At 30.3% G+C, this 21,008-nt stretch overlaps 1 protein-coding gene across 3 annotated transcripts in view; it reads right to left on the minus strand.

Moving 5' to 3' along the window:
• Positions 1-772: 772 nt before the first annotated feature.
• Positions 773-21,008, minus strand: part of LOC115968653 (cyclic nucleotide-gated ion channel 1-like) — a 33,169-nt gene continuing 12,933 nt past the window's right edge. For 2 of the 3 annotated variants that reach the window (XM_031088098.1, XM_031088099.1), the window contains 8 exons: positions 19,907-20,373; positions 18,666-18,748; positions 16,520-16,732; positions 13,682-13,965; positions 13,049-13,160; positions 11,534-11,576; positions 11,215-11,417; positions 773-1,441 (listed from right to left, as the gene is read on the minus strand). In XM_031088098.1, the coding sequence (XP_030943958.1) occupies positions 953-1,441; positions 11,215-11,417; positions 11,534-11,576; positions 13,049-13,160; positions 13,682-13,965; positions 16,520-16,732; positions 18,666-18,748; positions 19,907-20,373 (1,894 nt within the window). In that variant the 3' untranslated portion in view covers positions 773-952. The remainder of the gene's footprint in view (positions 1,442-11,214; positions 11,418-11,533; positions 11,577-13,048; positions 13,161-13,681; positions 13,966-16,519; positions 16,733-18,665; positions 18,749-19,906; positions 20,374-21,008) is intronic. The other variant, XM_031088100.1, reaches the window with a different exon arrangement.

The following is a 21,008-nucleotide window of genomic DNA, read 5'->3' on the forward strand; positions in this document are numbered from 1 at the left end:
TGTTTTGGATAAAATTTGTTGGTTGGGCTTAATTTTTTTTTGTTTTGCTATCGGTATTTTTTGTTGTTGTGCTAATTTTTTTATTTTTGGCTTGTATATTTTGTTTTAAATTTTAGATCTATAAATTTTTTATAACCTTTAAAATGAGGAAAATGTTAAAGATACAAATATTTTTCCATAAATTAATGATGTGGTGAATAGTTATTGGTAACTAAAAAAATGACATAAGTGGTAGGCTTAGATACGAATTAATAAGAATTTGCTATCTCAACAATTAGTAAAAATATTATAGAAAAATTTGTGACTACAATATTAGTATATTATTCTTAAAAGAATCAATGATATTATTATGAGGGTCAAAGTATAATTTTATAAAACAAAATTAGTAAAATTAATACGTAATAATATATTATTATTTTTTTAAAATCTCCCTCCCTCCCCCCCCCCCCACCCCAACAAAAAGTCCAAGCTTAACTCGTCCCAATTGAATCCTATCATATAGATATCCAAATTCATCACACGGTTACAAGCTAGTTTGACTCAAAAGGTGCAAATATAAGGTTCTACACAATCCTTACTGAATTTAATAGTGTGCATCAAACTGTTTATTATTTCAAACGTACGGGTGTGTTTAGATATTGTTTATTTTGCTGAAACTGAAAAATTATTGCTGAAAATACTATATATAAAGGTAAAAGTTAATTAAAATGATACTGTGTGGCTCATGAATAGTGCCAAAAAGTACAGTGAAGACTATGAATAGTAGTAAAAATAAATTAACTAGTGAAATAATTTTAATTTTTCATTTCAATCCAATCGCACACATTGTCTCTTTCCTAAATTTACCATTACCATTGAGAATCCAAAGTCCAAACAAGTAGCACCTCCATCACTAGAAAAACAAACATAATACAAAGACATCAGTACAAACCATTTCTTTGCAACAACAGTGTCAGGTACTGCTAAATTCTGGCATTTTCTTGAAGCACCAACACTTAGGGCATTCAACAATATCATCAGGCTCTGCTGGATTCAGAAGTTTTTCTTCAACCACGAATGCAAAGTCGTTGGCCATTAGAACAAAGGCTTCCACTTTTGTATGGGTTTTGAGAGATTTTGGGTAAATGGGAACTCTGGGTAGATTGAACATGTTGGCGGAGTAAGGTTCACTAACCAATTCAAAAAGTTCTTCTCCAAAGAAGTCACCTGCTTCAAGACGCTCAGCATGTCGGGATGCAGTTCCTGTTCCTTCACCATTACTGCTGCTTGGAAAGGCCCATGCACTGCCGTCTGTAATCAAGAATACCGCATCCATAGGCTCTCCCTCCCGAACAATGTAGCACTGCTCGTTGTAGTATACTGGCTTGAGAGAGTTGCAGATGTCACGCAACAATTTATCATGCTTAGGACTAGCCAAATCATTCTCTTTTTCGATCATGAGCTGAGCAAGAAAAAAATATAAGTTGAAGTGCTAATCTATTTCCTAACCAAAAAAAAATGTTTTGTTAATAAGTAAAATAAGTGTTTTATAGATTAATTTTTTTAATATATCAACATAAACCAAATAAAGTTTAGAGTTCTATATATATATATATATATATATATATATCACTATAGAGTTGCAGCCATTAATTTTTATTTTATCCCTTTTATCTAGTACAAAATTAACAATTTTAAAAACTAAAAGCACTCACAGCAAAGATGTAACAAAAGCTAAAAATCTATTTTAACAACTCAAATCATGAAAATCAAGATGCATCAAAGTTGCTACATCTAAAATTTTTTAGCTTTCAACTACAGTAAGATGTTATATATAACAGCTCACTGTAACATCAACTTAAACATAAAACTCAATTTTTTATACTACGTACTATCCCTCTTCCTACAAGTAAAAATTCATTTCTTTCTCACTCTCCCCAGCATTTTCTCTCTTTATTCTCCTCCCACTCAGACCCAACGTCTTTATTCCTCTCATCTCTCACTCTCATACTCCCCAAAGTAGCTACATCTAAAATTTTTTAGCTTTCAACTACAGTAAATTGTTATCTATAACAGCTAACTGTAGCATCAACTTAAACATAAAACTCAATTTTTTATACTACCATCCCTCTTCCTACAATTAAAAACTCATTTCTTTCTCACTCTCCCCAACGTTTCTCTCTTTATTCTCCTCCCTCTCAGACCCAACATCTTTATTCTACCACCTCCTTCCTTTCCTCATATTTTTATTCCTCTCATCTCTCACTCTCGAAATTCCTCTCATCTCTCACTCTCTTGGCTGTGTTGTGGGTCATAGCGGTTTCAATTATGGCTGTGGGTCTCGGTGGTTCAACCGTGATTATGGGTGACTATGGGTTCATGGGTTTGTGGTTGGGTTGATTCTGGAATGGGTTATGGTGGGTTCACGGTGGTTGAAGTTTTGAGGGTTTTTTTTTTCCTCCAGTGGGTTGCTTTTTTCTTGTTTATGGTTAAAATTTGTGGGTTTTTTTTTCCTCTTCAGCAAGTTGCTTTTTTTTTTTTTTTCAATGGTGGTGTTGGTGGTGGCTGGCAGCGGTTGAAGTTAGTGGGTTTTTTATTCTTCCAGCGAGTTGCTTTTTTTTTTTTTTTTTTTTTTTTTTTTTTTTGTGTTTAAGTGTTTTTTTTTTTTTTTTTTTTCAGTGGTGGTGGCTGGCAGTGGGTTGTGGATTCTTGTTTTATGGTTTTTTAACCGGCAGTGGTGGCTAGTGGCGGTGGGTATGGGCGGCAGAGAAGAGAGAGATGGAGAAGAAGAATAAAAGATAGAGAAAAAGGAAAAAAAAAAGAATAAATAAAGAATATTAAAATGAAGTGGTAAAAAAATAAAAACTTTGATATATGGTGTATTGTAAAGTAAGGTGTTAAAATAAATAAAGTAGTTTTTGAGTTGTTAAAAGCTAAATTTTTAGCTCCTTTTATGTGAATGTTCAAATTAGAAAAGAAATGTCAAAATTTATATTAAGCTCACATGAGATGGAAATTATATATTATTAAGAAAAAGATAATGAGAGAGATCTAATGAGAATTTAGGGCCAACATTTTATTATAATTGTAAGGATATTATGTGACAATGACATGCATCATTGAAGAAGACCAAAAAGTATTTATTTATTTATTAAAAAACAAACACACACATGGGAGAGAAAATGAGATTATGTATCCAAACTAATTTGGAAATAAAATTTTTCAAATTCTACCGATATCTTTTTATTGGATGTGACTTTTGAAAATTAAATTTTGGATTGCATATTCTTATTATATTTTCATGTTTGCAAAATTTCAAGAATATCAAAGATCGATAGATATATCATCAATAAAATGTTAAAATTTTAAGCATTTGTGATATAAAATTATGCAGAAAAAAAATTAGTTTATTATTCGAATAGTAAAAACATTAGATTTGAATGAGATTTGACATACATGTTAAGAACATAAAGTAACGGTTAAATTTTCAAAATTCACATTCAATAAGTGCCCGTTTGTTTCGGCGTTTTCAGCCCAAAACGCGCGTTTTCAAAAAAGCCAGTCCGAAAATGTGTTTGGTAAGTATAAAACGCAACTTTTTGGAAAAAGTTGCATTTTATATTTGTGAAGAAACGCGCGTTTGGGTTTATGGAGCTCTGGAAGTCCATAAACAAAAACTTATGTGCGTTTTGATTTTGATCCGTTGGGCTCTTCCAAAAATTACGAAATTATCCTTGATAAATCATCAGTTCTCATCTCATCTCTCTGCTCTCCCAACAAATTTCCAAATCTAAACACAAAAAAATCTATAACAAATTTCCAAAGCAAATTAGGATTCCTCAAAATGCAAAAAAAAAAAAAAAAAAAAAAAAAAAAAAAAAGAATGTAGCAAAATCTTTCAAATGGAGTTTGTACCCATCTTGCGGTGGATGAGTTCTGGTGGAGAAGAAGTTGAAGAGTCTCTCCAAGAGGACGGATGAGTTCCGGTGGCTCTTAGAACACGCCGGGAACGCAATCATCAAAGCGACCGGCACCGAAACAGTCCCCACCATCGCCGTCTCCGAAATAGAAGCCAATCTGACAAGAAAAGGAACGAACGAAAAGGACGGAAAAAAAAATTCTGGAAAGAAAAGGATAAAGATTTACTCTGGAGTTGGATGAGTTGGGTGAGTTTGGTTCAACTCACTATGGAACGAAAGAACGAAAAAAAAAAATTCTGGAAAGAAAAGGACTGAGGAAAAAAAAAATCCTCCGTTCGTTTTGAAGTGCTAAGAGGAAAAAAAAAAAAAGAAGAAGGAGAGCTGTGGTGGAACGTTCTGGACTGAAGAGGAAGTGGTATGAAATGAATTAAAGGAAAAAAAAAAAAAAAAAAGAAGAAGGAGAGCTGTGGTGGAACGTTCTGGACTGAAGAGGAAGTGGCATGAAGAAATGAATTAAAGAGGAAAGGAGGAATAAAAAATAAAAATAAAAATAAAAAAAAGAGTGTGGGTACGTGTGTGGAGGAGAAAAAAAGAGGAAAAAAAAAAAAGTAAGGAGAGCCACGTGTGTAGAGAGAAAAAAAGAGAGAAAAAAAAGAAACGCTATCACAATATTTTCACAATAAATTTTAAGGTAGGTTATTATTAGCTAATATTAGTGAGAAAAAAAATAATTTTAATGGTATGTTAAAATTAAAATCAGTATCAATTTTTATCATAATATTTTCATAATAAATCTTAGGTGCTAGGTTATTATTAACTAATATTGGTGAGAAAAAAATAATTTTTTTAGAAAGAGAAAAATTGATTTAAGTATAATGAAGTAGTTGATTTAAGTATGAAACAAACTCACATAAAAAAATAAAAAAAAATAAAGTATGAAATAAATTCCTTTATATATACATTGTCCTTTTTGGTAATTTATTCCTCAAACTGCCACTTTTATAAGTGCTGACCAAACACTTAGCTTTTTCATTATGCACTTTTTAACAGTTTTTACCAAACACTCAGCTTTTTGAAACTCCACTTTTTCATTATGCACTTTTAACAAAACTCCACTTTTTCATTATGCACTTTTACAAAAAGCTGAACCAAACTCACCCTAAAAAGATATAAAAAGAATTTAATAGGTATTTTTGTAAACTGGTTTGTACACAAACTCTGTCCCAATAAGAATAAGCATATATGTATATATTTGGTATAGACACCTCTAGAGTGGGTATTCCAATATTTTATGTATCAAACGCAGACACGCCTCGTAAACTTGTCAAACATTTTTTTTTGGTTAGAGTCAAACACTTATTCAATAAAATAATATTGATCTCGACATTAAACAAAAAAAATATAAAGATCAAATAATGGACAAAAACCTTTTCTAACTTTTGTAGATAATATGCAAGATGTTCGTATCATTTATAAAACAATAATTTATTATAATACGATATATAATAATACTAAAAACACAACAAATTCCATAATTTTTTTAGATGATGGACAATGATCAATGCAACATCATTTTAATTAGAACCACTATTGATATTATTTTTTATTGTACACTATTTACAATCTCACAATTCGATTTAAAAAATATTGAGTCATTAAACTTAATATTGAGTCATTAAACTTCAGTGGCAACTCCATGAAATTTTTTAGAGTCCTCGCTAAAAAACTTAAATTACACAAAATTTATTAAAGAGATAACTTGAATATATCAACTTCACCCAAAAAAAAAAAAAAAAAAAAAACACAAGTGTAACAATTTTTTCCTACTAACAAAGAGACAAAAGAAAGAAATGTACTGATAAAAAATAAAGTAGGAATTGAGAATGTTGAAATTAGACTAATAAAGTAAGAAAATTGAAATGATAATAAAAAAGAGAGAAAAATAGATGATATTTGTTATAACTACGAGCTAGTTTGCCAAGGAGAGCAAAATCATTGCAATTGTAAGACCAAAAAGAGCATAACTGCCGGCACTGCCATAAAACTCATGACTACAATATTTTCTTATGTCCTTTTTTCAAGGAAAAATGAAATTAGGGATTATTTTTATAAAATAGGTCGAAAGAGTTACAAATTTGAATGATTAAAATTTTTATTTTTTCTTTTTCAATAAGCTTTTAGTTGAATAATTTGTGTTGAGGACTCTTTTTTCACGCCAATGGCATTACTTCATTAGCAACCCACACCATATCAACATATTATTGATTTTTGGATAAATTTCTTTAAAGCCCAAAGTAAGCTTATATCTCATTCAACTACATAAATTGGGCTCACATGGCCCACAAGATCTTCACTTCAAGAGGCAAATTTATGGTCCATACTTCCTCTTCATTATTTGGGCTCATAACCCACAACATCATCAACATTAATATATAGATCAAGCTCAAGCAATAAATCAAAACTCACGTCTCATATCCTCTCTCTCATGCTAATGGAAAGCGGCTTTTCTAACAAAAGCCCATAATTACACAAAATGATAGCAAAGCCCAAGGTACGTCATCTCATTTTCGACTCATAATCCAAGCTAATGAATCTCCTTGGGGAAACTTTGGAAGTCGTGTGTTAGATTCTAAAACTTTAGAACAATTAGCAAACCATGAGCACAAACTCGTCTAGAAATAGATCTTAGAATATATAGGATTTATTAGACAATACTCAAAGTGCTGCAAGTCAAAATACAAATATGAGAAAGCTGTAGGTTCAAGAAATTCGAAACAAGCTAGGTTCGACCGATCAAGACTAAGCTTCGACCAATCAAAATACAAATTCTACATAATTCAATAAAAGCTCATCAGCCTATTAAGCCCATTAAGTGATTTGGGTTTCAGATCTATTTCACATAGTATTTAAAGGAAACCTTAAGACACGTTTTGTTATGATCTTGGAGGTGCTCTTGTGAGATCTAAAAGGTATTGTGTCTTCTTCTTTCAAAGTCTCTACCGAAAATTATTTTCATATCATTAGAACTGGTAAATTTAAAGTTGCTACTACAAGATTAACAATTGCTGATGATCTAAAACCTGAGTGAGATCTCAAAGTTACAAACGAGGAGTTTGTGTTCAGCAAATCCAAGATAGAAGAGTCCATAGAGTCGGAGCTACACGTGATCGTGTTAGTAAATTCTACATAAGGTAACTTTAAATTTAAGGTTTAAAGCTATTGTAATCTTCCGTTCTATCATAGAGGATTTTTTTACCTTGAAAATAGTTAGGATAAATTTTCTCTAGGTTTTTACCTTAAAACGGTTGATTTCATTAGTTTACCTAGATTACTATATTACTGTCTTCTTTAATTTTTCCGCACCAAGTAATATGTTTGCATGTGTTTAACATTGATCTCATAATTAACCTAAGTAAATACTTGACTAATTCATTAAATTAAACTAATCTGTTTTTAAGGGGTCTAAAGAGAACAAACAAGTGGCATCAGAGTGAGTTCACTCTAATTGGATTAACTGTCTTGAGTGAAATCTTTGATCCCTGCTATCATGGATAATTTTAAGTGTCTAACTGCTATTGGCTATGATGATTTGAATAAAAAGGACACTAATGTTTCTGTTGATTTTATTGGTGCCTGTAAAACTCTTCGTAAGGAATTATCTAAATCTATGAAAATTACTAAAAAATTCAAGGAAGAGTTAAAATTGGCAAATCATGAAAAATAATAAAAAAATAAATAAATAAAAAAGAGGAATTAATTAATTGTGAGATTAGATGAATCAAATAAAAAAGAATGAATTTTTAAAAAACCAATTTTCCTCTCAAAATGAAAAAATGAAAAGTTTGGAACAAAAGTTAGCTAAGTCTAAATCTAAACTTGAAAATTTGTCTAATACCAAACTTGCTATTAATCACAAATTTGTTTCTATTTTTGTTCCTCTTAAGCCTAAAGCTAACAATGTTTATATTCCTCATTTTAAGAGGAATCACAAAGAAAAGACTTATGTAGCTAGGTTAGACAAAGGTAAAAGTTCTAATGTAGACATTAAAGTTTTTAAACCTGTGTCTAAACCTCCTATTAGAGAGCAAAAGAAATCTGTTTTTGTGCATATCTGTCACCTTTGTGGTGTTGTAGGTCACATTAGACCATATTGTTCTTTACTAAAGCAAAACCAAAATCTGAGACTAGACCTGCCATTAGAAATACTAATGTTAATAAATTTGTTCTTGTTTGTCACTTTTGTAGTGTCTCTGGTCATATTTGTCATAACTGTTATAAATTGAAATTTAAACATTCTGTGTTTCAGTCTAGGATATGTGATTATATATCTCCTACTATAAGCCTTGAAAAATTGTTTCATATGCTTCTGAAAAATTTAAACTTGTTGGCATGGGAAAGTAGTTTGCAAGATTTCAGTCTCTCTCAGAAGAAGTATGTAATCCCCCAAATACACTCTATTTTTCATGATTTTTCACCTACAAAGCCAAAGATGTGTGCTATATGGGTAAGAAAAGATTTGCTAAAGCGAGTGTTGTTTACTTGTCCTTGATTTAATTCTTTCAATTATTTGTGAACATATTTTCTTTCAGTTTTTTGTTGTTTTATTTTCTTAGGTTGTTTTGTTTATAAAAACCAAAAAACCAAAAACATTGAAAATTTCAGAAAGACAAAAATATTTTATTTTGGGTCTTGTTTTATTTTTCTCGAGAATTACATAAATTATAATATCTCTCTCTTGATTTAAAACGTACTTGACGTTGTGGAGAAAGTTCTAATACTAAGAGCCCTTCTGATGCACGGCATAAACTTCTAATACTAAAGTCATTCTCTTAGAAGGTACAAAGACTTCTTACAAAAGCTCTTCTCATAGAAGGTATGAACTTCTAATACATAAAACCCTTTCTCCTAGAAGGCACAAAGACCTTATACTAAAGCCATTCTCATGGAAGACACAAACCTATCTTACAAAAGCCTTTCTTATGAAAGGTAATACTATCCATAACTTCACAATAACTAAAAGAGCATTATCAAGAGGATATCATTTAAGTGCATGATAAATGGGACAAACTTAACCAAACTTTACATACAGCTAGACACTCTCTCTCCCTCTAGTTGCACTCATTTTTTCCCCTTTAATCTTAAAGTCATCATGGAAGGACATATCATGGCATACTGCCTCTCCACCGTTAGATTCATTCTACTAGAATACTATCAACTCACTGATACTATACAGCTAAAGTTACAAACCATACAAAGATAAGTGACTATGTTTCCATATCTCTAAATTTATATCATTGAGTACACGATTACTTCACCTTTAAATACAAATCACTTTACTATTACATTACTATACACTAATAAATTGATATGTCACGGCTGGACACATTATTTGAACATAAATCTCTACTAGACATATCTTATTATCTTAAACATGAATCATACCACAACTAGACATGGACTATCTTGAACCCATCCCATTGCTAGACATATGACAATTAATTATCCCGAATATTGGACATCACCCACTATACACCATTATGATCTTTAACTCATCACTCAACCAAAATATTTAACTAAATACATACTCCTTCCATCCCACTTTTTTTGTCATGTTTGAAAAGTCAAACTTTTTAAGGGAACATCATTTATTGTATAAGTTTTCAAAACTACTCTTAAAAAAATTTATCAAAAAATTAAATTAGTAAATTAATAAGGGTATAATAGAAACATTAGTAAATTAATGACTTTTATTTTTAGAAACAGGATAGTATTTTGGGACATCTCAAAATGAAATAAAGGAAAAAAAAAAAAAAAAAAGTAGAACGAAGGAAGTATTACTTTATTCAACTATTATTTCAATCATTATCATGATTCTTAAACCTTAGGCTTTACCCATTTTGTAGGGCTAAAAATACACTAGAAGCCATTGGAGTACTAGGCCCAATGTCGAGTTCTAGACAAAACTCCCTAGACAGATCTGGGTCTAGTAAGGTCACTCCTCCAACAGACAACACGTGGCTGCGTAGTGAAAAACGGCCCCCAACAATTTGTTCAGTAGTTGTTTGATTTAGTATTGTTTTTTTTTTTTTTTTTTTTATGTTTAAGGTGTTAAGAATTATGTTTGAGGAGCCAAAATTATTTTTGCAATAATACCATATCTACAACATTTAAAAAAAAAAAAAAAAATCGTAAAGCACCAATTTGTTATTAGTAGGTTAAAAAGTGATGTCAATATTGGGCTCAAATTAGAATTAGTAACAACTTTCCACTTATCACATAAAATTTATTATGAAATTATTGTAAATGTGTGTGTAGGTTGAATTTAAGTTACATCTGGTATAACTCTAAATAATGTTCCATCAATCGATATTTTTTAATTGTATGTGAATTTTGACAAATCGACTATTGGATTACATTATTATTATATATTCTCTATACTTGCAAAATTTTAAGGTAATCAAATATCAATAGTCATGTCATCTATCAACTGTATAAATTCAAGTTTTTGTAATTTAAAATAATGCATAAAAGATGATTTTATGGATTGAATGGTAAATAACATCTATTGGTATGAAAATTAGCATGCATATTTAGAACATATAGAACATGTAATCCAATGATAAAATTTTCAAAATATAAATTTATTAACAAGTTATTGGATGGTGTAATATTGTTTAGAGTTACACCGAGTGTTACTTAAACCCAACCCTCTATATATATATATATATATATATTAGCAAGCCAAGGTATTCCTGTAACCCCCCAGAGTTACATATGGAGCCGCCCCTGTTAAACTTATAATAATATAATAGACAAAATTTAGCTAAAAAATTGATTGTAACCTAAGACTATAATCTAACCTAATAAAATAAACATTGCTACATATTTTGCAAATCTAACAATTAAATTGCATGTTCTTTATACTCTTAATACACATGTCAAATTTTGTCAATCGAATATCATTTATGTTCTATAAGCTTATATCTTATACATCATTTTAAACTACAAAAACTAACAATTAAACATTTATTAATAATATAACTATTGATCTTTAATTTTCTAGAAATTTTGCAAGCATGAAAGATATAAGAAGAAGATGTAATCTAATAGTGGAATTCTCAAAATTCACATCCAATAAAAAGATATTGAATAAGAGTATAGCCTTAAACAGCAACCAATTTTGTAACTAAACTTTTTTTATATATAAATCTTCAATTTTATTGTTGGATGATATTTATAATACCATTCAATGGCATATTCAATATGCCCAGGACAAACAGTTATTTAGCAAATTCATAGAGGTGAAGAAACTCACATTCTTTAGTGGATTAAAGCAGATTTGGTTCTTGACATCCCTTTGAAGTTGTGAAGGAAGTTCAGAAATCAGGATCTCCACATAAATATCTTCCTTTTCGTGAAATTTCTTTTGCATGATCTTAATAATTTCACTGCTTGTTTCTGCCTTGAGCTTTTTATTTTGAATCCATGAGTTAATGCTTTCTTCTTTTCTTTTCGCAGCTGTTTGGTACAACTTATCTTTTTAGTTTTTGAAAAGGAAAATCCAGGATTTTTTAAAAAGTTGTACTTGGAAAAAAAGTTAATACTTGAAAGAAAAAAGTTGTACTAGAACGTACCTTCTGCAATTGATTTTGAAGTTATCCGCCGCTGCAAGTATATCTGTCCCACTTATGCTAGTAAGTTAACTTTGGCATATCTTACAATATACTACATTTTTACAATCATACATCTCCTTGTTCCAAACACATCTTTTTTTTTTTGCTTTTTTTGGAGAAAGTTGTTCCAAACACATCTTCAGTGGGAGATCCACTAATGAAAAAAACACTCATCACCCTAAAATTGAGAAGTGTAGCTTAGTAACATCTCTCCGGATAAAAAGAAAAACGAGAAGGTTTGATGGCATAATAAAATTAGATTGGTCTTGGAAATTTTTTTTTTTTTTTTTTAAATAGAATCTTTGATAAAGACCAAAGTAATAAATATTATGAGGTTCCAAGGTATTTGGGAAGACCAAAGACAATAAACGATGTGTGATTCCTAGATGGTTATGTTTGAAGAGAAGAATTCCAAGACAATTTCATCTACTTTGCTAAACATCCAAACTCATGTGATGGGATAATTATTAAATTTGGATAGGACATTAACCTAGTCTAAGAGTTGGGTCATTTGGTCATTGGTTCAATTAATGGGTTATCAGTCGAACCACATTGTTAAATAAAAAAATTTATATATTAAAATAAGTTGAGAAGCCATAAAATAATATGAAAGTTGGAAAAATAAATATGTCTAAATTAAGTCTAAAATACAAGCCATCTAATATAATTCAAACTCAATGTTTCCCAAGTGACAACACTAAAAAATAAAAAATATGAGATAGAAGAATGTCAAAATTGTGGCCAAGTCCTTGCTATATAATTTTAAAAAAAGAGTCTTTATTAATTTTTTTTTTTTTTTTTACAACACATTTCTTAAAATTCTAGGAATAAAAGCCTATCCCAACCTTCAAAAAGTCACATTTTACATTTACATATTAAAAACCATATATGAATATATTTTCATAAAGATGTTATATGTTTATGATTAAAAATCAGATTTGAAATTTCCTTTGAAAAAATATTTCTTTTTTCATATAAAAAATCAGATCTGGAAATTCTCTTTCAAAATCATTCTCTTTTGCATATCAAAAACCACATCTGAGTCTATTTTCATAAAACATTCTATTTTCCTAACAAAAACCAGATCTGAATCTTTTTTATAAAAATCTTTTTTTTTTTTTCTTTTAATAAAAACAACAGGTCTAGTGTTTCCATGAATTAATCCATTTTTCCTAATAAAAAATCAGATCTTACATTTTTTATATATAAAATATATTTCTTTCAATAAAAATAACAATTAACAACAATAGTAAAATCGAGAGCAACAACAACAAATGACAGAAATATAAAAATAGCATTATGAGATTGACAATCGTATCAATGTAATAATATGGTAGGATGATTAGTATATTACTTGGAAAATTATGGTGTTTCATTCTTCCTATTTAAAACCCACTGTCTCTCTGCTTTATAATTGTACAACTAAGAGCCTAACATTAAATAAAAAATAAATAAATAGAAGAATTGGATTCGCACCTGAAAATTTCCCATGTAATATAAAAATAGTAACAAGCCAAAGATAGTAATGCAAAGTACAAAGCAGTTTTCCCATACATCGCTACTTATTTGGAGGTTTGAACCAAAAGAACTGCAAAAGTGGCACAACTATAATGTATGAGATGCTAATCTTGAAAATTTATAACTACAATGAATTTACAAAACTTTATAGGGAATGAATAAGTTTAGAGAATATATATATGTGTGTGTGTTTCTGTGTGCACGTGTGTGCGCATGCGCATGCATGAATCCACTAGGTTACGAGCATAGGTTTTAGGCCCTCCAATCCTAATATGCAAGACGTAGAGTAACGACAATGCTTTTGGCAATCAGAGAAGTCCTGAGCCACTTTGCTGATACTCATCAACCAAGGTGACAGTTTTAACATCAAGTATAGAGGTCTGTATGTTGAGCACGAAATCCAAGTCTCCATAGTGGATAAATGCTATAGTATAAACCACCTAGGAAACTAATAGTAACTCTTTTAGTCCATAATGTAAGCAAAAAACAAATTTAATGCATTGAAATAGCTTAATATGGAATGGATCCTCTCAAAAATAAAAATAAAAAAAAGCTTAATATGGAATTGTATAGAGTCTAATACGTGCAAACCTCAGATTTCGCATGCCCCAACAGAAACAGTAGAATATTTTTTGTGGAATATTTTTGGACTCTAAGATATTAGACTGATGAGCGTTGAGATATACTCCAAAATCAAAGAGCTCCGCATTTGGCATGTTTTTAGGGCAAAAATCATCTAAAACGGAGTGATAGCGAAAGTTGTGGTCACAGTAATAAAAAGAATTTCGGACACATCCACCATGATTTTTACACGCCATGTACCAGCAAGCCACAGTTCGTTGAATAGAGAAACAATACCAAAAGGCTCCTAATACCTAAAAGACAAGCAAATCATTTAACAACAGTAAATTTTGTAGATATCATAACCAAATGTAATAACTATTACAACTAAAACGATAATAATTAAAAGAAAAAAGAAGAAGAGAAGAGAATTCAAAAGATATGAAACTACTTAATTTAGTTAAAAGATTTAAATAGGAAACAAGTAATATGCCAAATTCCAATATTAATGCCAAGTTTACTTAATTAACCAATTATGCTCGAGTAATATTGTTTGTGATTTATCACAATATGCAACAATATTGCAAAATAATGAATTGTAGAAAATAAATAACATTGACAATATAGTTACAAAGAAAAAACCCTATATACGAAAATCTCTCTGGAACTTTACCACCAACCCTCAAGGAAACAAAGCCACTATAATAGAATGAAAGTTTTGAAATATACTTCGCCATAAATCTATTGCTACCTCATGTAGTACTTAGTTACATGACTATACTCAACTCCATGACCATTGAATCTTCTATCATGAACTCTATTTCACATGAACGTTCAGCTTGCAAATTCAAGAACCTCTTGAAGATTCTTCATAGCAACTTGACTGTGTTCTTATTGCAGCAACTTCAACTTGATCACCAAGTCTTGAATCCTTGATCACTAGGTGATGCTTTGAGAGGAATTGGTTAACCCTAACCCTAGATATACAATCCATAGCTCTCCAAAAGTCTAAGTTCCTGTCCTCTAGGTTTTCTTTTTATACCTTGGCTATGGGGTCAAAGCTTGGATGGCTGATTAAGCTAAATTTGGACTCTATATGCAGGATTCTTGATCGATCAAATTTAGAAAGCTATTTGTCAACATCTCATTTGATCAATTATGTGTAGACTACATATTGAGATTTCAAACCTTGTAGATCTTCATTAGTCATCCAGGGCACATGTCTTGGACTTTAAATACATCTCAAAGATACTAACAAGTGTATACACCCCATTTTGCACCTCTCATTTAACTTCAATTGCATTACATTTGCATATCATCACCATCTCATTTCTCCAAGGCAAGACTGTGATTTTGACCATTTGATCTCTAAATACTTTTAAAAAAACAAATCTTGAGGTTACAACAATCAAAACAACAGTTTGTGAGCATTAATCAGATTAGCGGATTTAAAGATATCAAAGAAACAATTTAAAGGTAAAGTGCACTTCAATGTGAGTAAAAGTGTCAAGCACACTTAAGCGCAAAAGTCTCCTGAAGCCTAAGCACAAAAAGCGCACTTGATTGAAGAGAAGCGCACAATTTTCAAATATAATATTTCATAACTTCTAATAGAAATATTCGTAATATATTATTAAAAAAAAAAAAAGAACAAAGTCTAGCTAAAAAAAAAAATAATATTACTACATATTTTGAAAATCTAACAATTAGATTGCATATTCTTTATGCTTTTAATACACATGTCAAATTTGTGTCAATCAAATATAATTTATTATATGATTTATAAGCTTATATTTTATGCATAATTTTAAACTATAAAAACTTGCAATTTAAACAATTTATTGATGACATAGCTATTAATCTTTAATTTTCTAGAAATTTTGCAAGCAAGGAGGGTGTAAAAGAAAATGTAATCCAATTGTGGATTTGTCAAAATTTACCTCTAATTTTGTAACTAAACTTTTTTCAAAAAATAATAATAGCCCAAAATTTCTATTTTTTACCGATCAGGGAAGTCAATTGTATAATGTTTGTAAATTCAATTTTTACCTAACTTATTTCAATTCTTAAAATTTTTATATGGTAAATTGAAAACAATTATCAATGGTCAATATCTAAATAATCTAGTCATAGAAAGTTTTATACATAATATTTTCTATATTTCTCTTGTGGTTTATAAAAGTACATAACCATGACAGTAATAATCAAATGATGTATGTGGTTCAATCAACATACATCTAAAAGTCAAAGATCAAAGAGCACAAGAATTGTAAATTAACCTATCTTATGACACGTAAATAAAAAAAAAAAAAATGTGTAATACAACACCCTAAAGATATTAGTTGTGTAGTAAATCATTGGTCCATGTTATTTCTTTCAAGATCAAATAATTAATTTTTATGATCTATATCTATTTTAGCAATAAAATAAAATAAAAACATGCCTATGCATGCCTTATTCTTCTTCAAAAAGCTCCAAAAAAACATGCATAAGGCATGCTTCATTAAATGATCTATTTTTGGCCTTGCAAAGCCTTGAGAGATTGGGGCTTGGAGCTTTGAGCTTAGGCGCACTTTTAACAACAATGGTGCACTTACATGAAACCGTTCTTGACCACATGTGATTCTAATCTCTTAAGATATGAAACTACTTAATTTTAAGAGGGAAACCTAAGTAACAGTACTTAAGTACTATATCTAAGTTCTGCCCATAGTTATATAAAATCTAACTTTAACCCAACTCCTCAAAAAAAAAAAAAAAAGATGAACCCATCTCTCTCTAGAGAGAGAGAGAGAGATGGGTTCAACACTAGCACACTTGCCAAGATTAAATTTAATGAATATGAAATTTTTACACAATCAAACTTACATGGCCGGCAATGATGTATAGAAAGAAATCCAGTGGACCTAGGACCCATAGCCTTCCACCAAGTATCTCATGATTTGATCCCAGATCCTTCCTTGGTAGGTAAATTTGAAAAACTCTTGGCCAATATTGGAAGAAAATAAAAATGTTTAAGATCTGTAATGTTTTTAAAGATTTCATGGCTCTCACGTCTAAGAGTATGCATAACATTACCACCTGAACAAATTACAAGTAGTTCCATGTTTAGAGGCACTGAATAAAATCTAATTATGTGTAGGACAATGTTAATTCAAAGAAGATAGTATGCATGTATAAGAAATTGCATCAAATTTCTGCTTTAAATTTATAATTATTCTATTTGAACCCTTTTGTTGTGGAAGAAAAATGTTTTATTTTTCAAAGAAATAATTTAGTTTTCCCTATAAAAGAATTAGTATTATTTGTTCATTAAAAATTAGGTGTTACAGCTGTATGCAGGCACTGCAATTAATAAGTAATTAAGAATTAAATATATGCAAAAAAAAAGGTGATTATGTTTAGAGGTTGACAGATATCTTATTGGTTTTGTGGTCAAAAGATACAGATATCATATTTTTGTATTGGCGTAATTCGAATTAAAACAAACTTATAATGTGTTAGAGCAGTATCTAGGCACTGCTATTAATAAGTAATTAGAGAATTGAAACATATGCAAAAAACGTGATTGTGTTTGGAGGTTGATAAATATCTTATAGGATTTTTGGTCGAAGGATACAGGAGCGTGATTTTTTGTTTATTTGTATGGGTGAACACATTGAGTATTGTTTGGGTCATATTTTTGTATTTTGGCATAATCTGAATCAAAATGTACTTTTTATGTGTTTGAGTCTTGGTTTAAGTGTGTTCATATTCATAACAAACAGAATATATTGAAGACACAAGAAACTACTAAAGAACTGTTGAATCTACTGCCCCGATATCAAGCTCAACTCCACTGCAATGGCTTGGAGGCACAACAAAATTGCTTTCGTTAGATACTATTTTCCCCCATACTCAAGTAGCTAAAGGGTTATTGTAAACTTGCCCTCAACATACAACCAATCCTATTGGGTTTTACAAACTGCAACTTTGGAGAATACCTAGTGTTTCTAAAATTTTTTGTTAGGGAGAATAATGAGAGTTTATACATTATATATAGACCATGAAAATTCAGAAATAAAATGTTATTAGGGCTAAAAAAATGTTAAAAATCATAAATGGTTAAATATGAAATGGTGCAACTCTTGGCAATAACTCTGTAAAAAAAAATTGCATAATCTCACAAGACATTTGGTCAATGAGTGTCTATTGAGTTTCAGACAAAAACTCTCGTAAGACATTTGTTAGATGTTCAATCATTCAAAAACACAATTTCAATCAACTCAACATCTATCCAAACATTATAAATGCATTTTCCACTTGATTTTTGATCATTTCTTTCACACTATCTCTTCTAAAGAGATGACGACACTTTTCAACTTGCAAAGTGGAATCAAACAACAGTCTTCCACTACCAAAGTGGGATCAAACTTGTACTACAACTTATTTAGATATACAAAATATCCAATGAAAATTTGGTATTTTGATTCTAGGTTGTTGCTAAATTTTATGCTTTCAGCTGCTCAGGAAGTGACTGGCTGCTCCTTCAACCCAGAGTGGATTCTAGGAGAAGGGCAAGGAATTCGAACAAACAGGGGGCAAGGAAATAGTTATTGGCTAATTTATTTGAAGCTTCCATTGAATTTGAACAAACAGGGGGCAAGGAAATAGTCTGTTGTGTGTTATATCTATTAATTGACTCTTTTTCCCAATAAAATATTTGAGAATTTGTTTTGGGCTTAATGAGATTTAGGTTAATTTGTGTTTTTTAAAGGATTGTGAGTGCATTGATATTTGTAAGTTCGTAAGTGGGGTCTATAACAATTTATCAAATGTGTAATATTTATCATTGATAATAAATTTTAATTGTTGTCGCATGTGAATAAAAACATGTGATTTGTTGAACTATGTTACATTTTTGTGTCATTAAATTTCCGTTTACATGAATGTGCCTTTTTTAGTCCCAAACTACAACAAGATGTGAAAAAAGTATATTGCAACCAAGAATTTAGCTTTTAGTCTACTCCATTACCTGTGGGATGGGAAGAAAAACTAAAATGTCAAATAGAAAGTGTCGATGCAAGATATATTTTCTGAGATCTGTTTGCCACTTATCTGCATAAAGGAACCGGGATTTTAGTTTTGGGGGGAGCCAAGTTATGAATAATTTTTTTTTAATTAAGAATTAAAAATATACTTAAGTCTCTTTAGGAATAGCTTATTTAGCTAAAGCTAAAAACTTTTTGCTGAAAGTGTAGAAAAAGTTGAAAAATAAGTTGAATAGTACAATTGAACCCATGAATAGTATCAAAAAGTACAATGAGACCTATAAATAGTAGCAAAAATAAGCTAAAATTGCAAATAAGTTGAAAATTTCAACTCATCTCAAACAATCTCTTAGAGTGTGTTTGGACTAGCTTATAAGCTAGCTTTTTTTTTTTTTTTTTTTTTTTTTTGTACAACTTTCTAAAACCTCTTTTATTTTTTCTTACTTTTTTAAAATATAAGTATACTTTAACACACTTTCTGTAAAAAGTTAAATAGGTTGTTCCCAAACGACACTAAAATGCAAAATGCTAGCTTATAAGCTAGTCCCAAATACACATAAGATGCATTACTAAATACTACGAAAAAAATAAAACTAGTATCAATTGAATATAACAATATATAAACAAATGAAAAGACAAATAATTATTACTCAATGCATTTCAATCAGTCATTTATCAAAAAGAAATTTGACGTCTTTGAAATACAGGAAATCATTTATGATATAATTTCTATATTAAATTCAAGGTAATTTTCCTTTCAATGAACAAAATCAAGTAGTCCTTTAAACAATCATTTTCCATAAGAGTAACTAGTAAGCATAAGTACAATCACTTTATAAACAAGTTGGTAGATCTTTATCTTTAAATCAATATCAACCATTTGGTACCATTCAAAAAGAAATGGTGAATAATTTTTATTAAAAAAAAAAAATTATATATATGTGTGTACTTCAGATTTACTACCAATACATCAAAATTTTGAAGAAGAAAAAACACACACGTGGACACCTGTACATGCAACATATATAAGATCAAGAAAGCAACTTAGAATAAATATTTAGTAAAAAAACTGGGGGGTGTAGTTTGGATTGTTGATATCATTATTTTTTTCTCTTATGTTGTTATTATTATTTAACTAGGTCCATTTTATTTATTTATTTATTTTTATTGGAGAGATATTAGGTAGATTATAAATTAGATAGCATGTAATTATGTTGATATTTACCTTTAACAGGTGTTGAGTCGGAGGAGCCAGTGGGGGCCATGGTCGCTGATCTTGACACGGCTCCTTTTCTTTCTGTGTGTAACTTATTTTTTAATTTTCTTCTATATTTCCGAAATTGGTTGCCTAAAAACCCAGTATGAAATCGCAGCACTAGGTAACTGATATCAAGGAAAGATCGCGAAACAATAGCAGTGATCCCCAACTTTCTGTCAATCTCAACACATTTCTTGTATTCATTGATCATGAGACAATACAAGAACAAGGGTTCCAGTGATAATGCGATTATGCGCACCAATATAACTATTAGATTCCAATCCCATGGAAGAGAATTTACCCATTTACTTATTCTATTCCAATCCCATGGAAGAGAATTCCCTCGTGAGTCCGAACTTGTCTTTTCTGTCTTAGATTCTTTCACTGATGCAACTTTGCCAACCTCAGGAGCCTGCTCTTCAGTATCATTTATACTAAACAAAAAGCATGGCAAAAATAAAATTAGTTTATGACTCTTATCTCATGTACGATGCAGAAGAACCCCAAAAATACAAACCATAAATTAAAATTCCCCCTCCCCACTGGCGGCTTTCTTAATGGCTTTTCAGTGGAATGTCAATATTGGAGAGCCCAACTCTAACTAGTAGAAGTAACTATAAGTCCGTTTGGATTGAGCTTATTTTTGCTGAAACTGAAAACACTGTAGCAAAATAATTTTTAAATGTGTGAATAATGTCGTGAGACTCATTTTTAATGAAAAAGTTGCTGAAAATGAAATTTGTAGGTCCGTGAACAGTGCACTCGTCGTGAGACCCATTTTTAATGAAAAAGTTACTGAAAAGTGAAATTTGTAGGTCCGTGAACAGTGCACGAGTGCACTGTTCACGGTTGACTTGGTCAAATAGTGCGGCTGGGAAAAAAAAAAAACACAAATCAAAAAACGCAGCCCAGGATTCAGCGGAAAACGCTGAATCCAAACAGGCACTATATCTATTCATCTATTCGATTCTATGGTGGTGTGAAATGAGAAAGGAGAAACTTGAGAGTCCATTTAAAATATTTGACTATTGTGCCCATAGTTTTAAAAAATGGTACGGTCAAAGTACCG

This window comes from Quercus lobata, chromosome 11 (assembly GCF_001633185.2).
Source record: "Quercus lobata isolate SW786 chromosome 11, ValleyOak3.0 Primary Assembly, whole genome shotgun sequence".
NCBI classification, from domain to species: domain Eukaryota; kingdom Viridiplantae; phylum Streptophyta; class Magnoliopsida; order Fagales; family Fagaceae; genus Quercus; species Quercus lobata.